Source organism: Schistosoma haematobium, chromosome ZW, assembly GCF_000699445.3.
Source record: "Schistosoma haematobium chromosome ZW, whole genome shotgun sequence".
NCBI classification, from domain to species: domain Eukaryota; kingdom Metazoa; phylum Platyhelminthes; class Trematoda; order Strigeidida; family Schistosomatidae; genus Schistosoma; species Schistosoma haematobium.
This window is the reverse complement of record NC_067195.1, coordinates 42,784,369-42,786,073: the sequence shown is the minus strand read 5'-3', so window position 1 is coordinate 42,786,073 and position 1,705 is coordinate 42,784,369. Positions and strand designations below refer to the sequence as shown.

The window sequence follows — 1,705 nt, the reverse complement described above, 5'->3', positions numbered from 1 at the left end:
ATGTCTGGGATGTATTTCTCTTCATCTAAACGCACAATGTTACTTCAAAATAGATTCGCACTGACACCTGAACCAATGATAAAGAGTGAAGTAATTGAGTGGGTCGACCAGCTCACTTATTTTAAGGATCTCTTCAGTCCTGATAGGCCTTTATTTGATGAAATCTCGGCACAAACCCAGAAAGTTCACTCGGCTTTTGCTAACTTGTGTTGTTTGTGGCGTAAGTCAGTTAGTCAGCTACAACGTAGGACTAGCCACATATAAGTTTGTGGGGTAAGCGAGATGTCCGCTTGCCAACTAAAGGACGGGTTTACTCTGTAGCAGTTTGCTTCGTTCTAGTTAATGGTTGGAACGTGTCCTTTTAAAACAGGATGTTCGTAGGTCACTGGTATTCGCTCATAGGTGTTTTGAAGCAATTCTCCTTTACGTTGGGACCATTAAGCTAGCAGTTCTGAGGTTAGATGCATAGTACTAAGTTAATATAACAAACCAAATGAGGAAGTAGTGGATCTTTATCTACTAAGATGGTTGGGATATGTATTATGTATCCCCATCCACCAACTATTTTATCTCGTACTTTTTCAACTTCTTAGTATATGTGATTTATTTTGATACATCAAAGGTTAAACAGGCTGAAGACGTTTAGCGTTTACTTTTGTCACAATGAATACTTTTTAATGGCTAGAAATTAAAAATGTATCATGCAGATGCTTAATCCCTTGGTTGCCGGAATAGTGACTTAAAATTCGGTAAGGTTTAAAAATAGGATAATTTCAACCAGTGTTCTTAGGTCATATACGACAGGGTTTAGTTAGCTTAAAAACTGACAGGTTTGTAGTCTTCTATATGAAATTCCCAAATGATATTGTCCTGTCAAATGTGTCAGATAATTTTCCCTCATGGCTGCTTATTTTAAACTTCCCGCAAATTTGAGTATATTCATACAGCATTTCTTTTTTTGTAGAGAAATTGAATTTGTTCATTATGGAAAGTAACGCTGATCTGGAAGAAGTTCAAATTAACGTCAATGGAACGAACCGTCCTCACGCTAAATCGATAGAACAGAATTTTTCTAGTTCAATACGTAATCATTCAGTTTCTTGCACAGAAGCTCCCGCTGTGTCGCTTGAAACATCAAATGATTTGTCTAAGTCACCTACCATTTCGTCAAGTTCTACTGTAACCAAAGAAGAATTTTGGTTGGATTACGATTTTGGGTCAAATATTTCATCACGTGTTGTAAATGCTCGTGTGTTGAAAGGTGCCTCGGTTAATTTATAAATATCAGCATCTACAATTCATGATTCTTCCTCGTGTGTTTTGCTACACTAGCTAAAGCAGTCACTGCTCCCCAAAAAATCTCAAGGAGATTACAAAGATATCCATAGGCGTTAGCTGGTTTAGTAGCTGTCTTATTAACTCGATATCATGCTCGAAACCAGTTCGAAGGTTTTAATCTCACTGACTCTATGAAAAATAATTGACCCGTCATTACGATACGTCTTCAATGTCTCAGCTGCTGTTTGAGGGGGTCTGACTTTTCATTAATAATATTGGGTCGTTTATTATTCTTGATCTGCATTAATCCATCAACTTTTATTGGAGTCACAATCGCAGTCGCGTTACACATACTAGTTAAATTATTGTTTTTCCTGCTAGAAGCAGACCTAGACCTGTGTTTAGGTTTTCTAGGTGTTTCCTTCTC

The 1,705-nt window shown here is 37.4% G+C and overlaps 1 protein-coding gene across 1 annotated transcript; it reads left to right on the top strand.

Moving 5' to 3' along the window:
• On the top strand, positions 1–1,281 carry RANBP3_3 (Ran-binding protein 3; the record flags this gene model as incomplete). Its single annotated transcript, XM_012941580.2, has 2 exons — positions 1–220; positions 965–1,281. The coding sequence occupies 2 exons, from the start codon at positions 1–3 to the stop codon at positions 1,279–1,281; spliced, it is 537 nt and encodes a 178-aa protein (XP_012797034.2).
• Between the last annotated feature and the right edge of the window lie 424 nt (positions 1,282–1,705).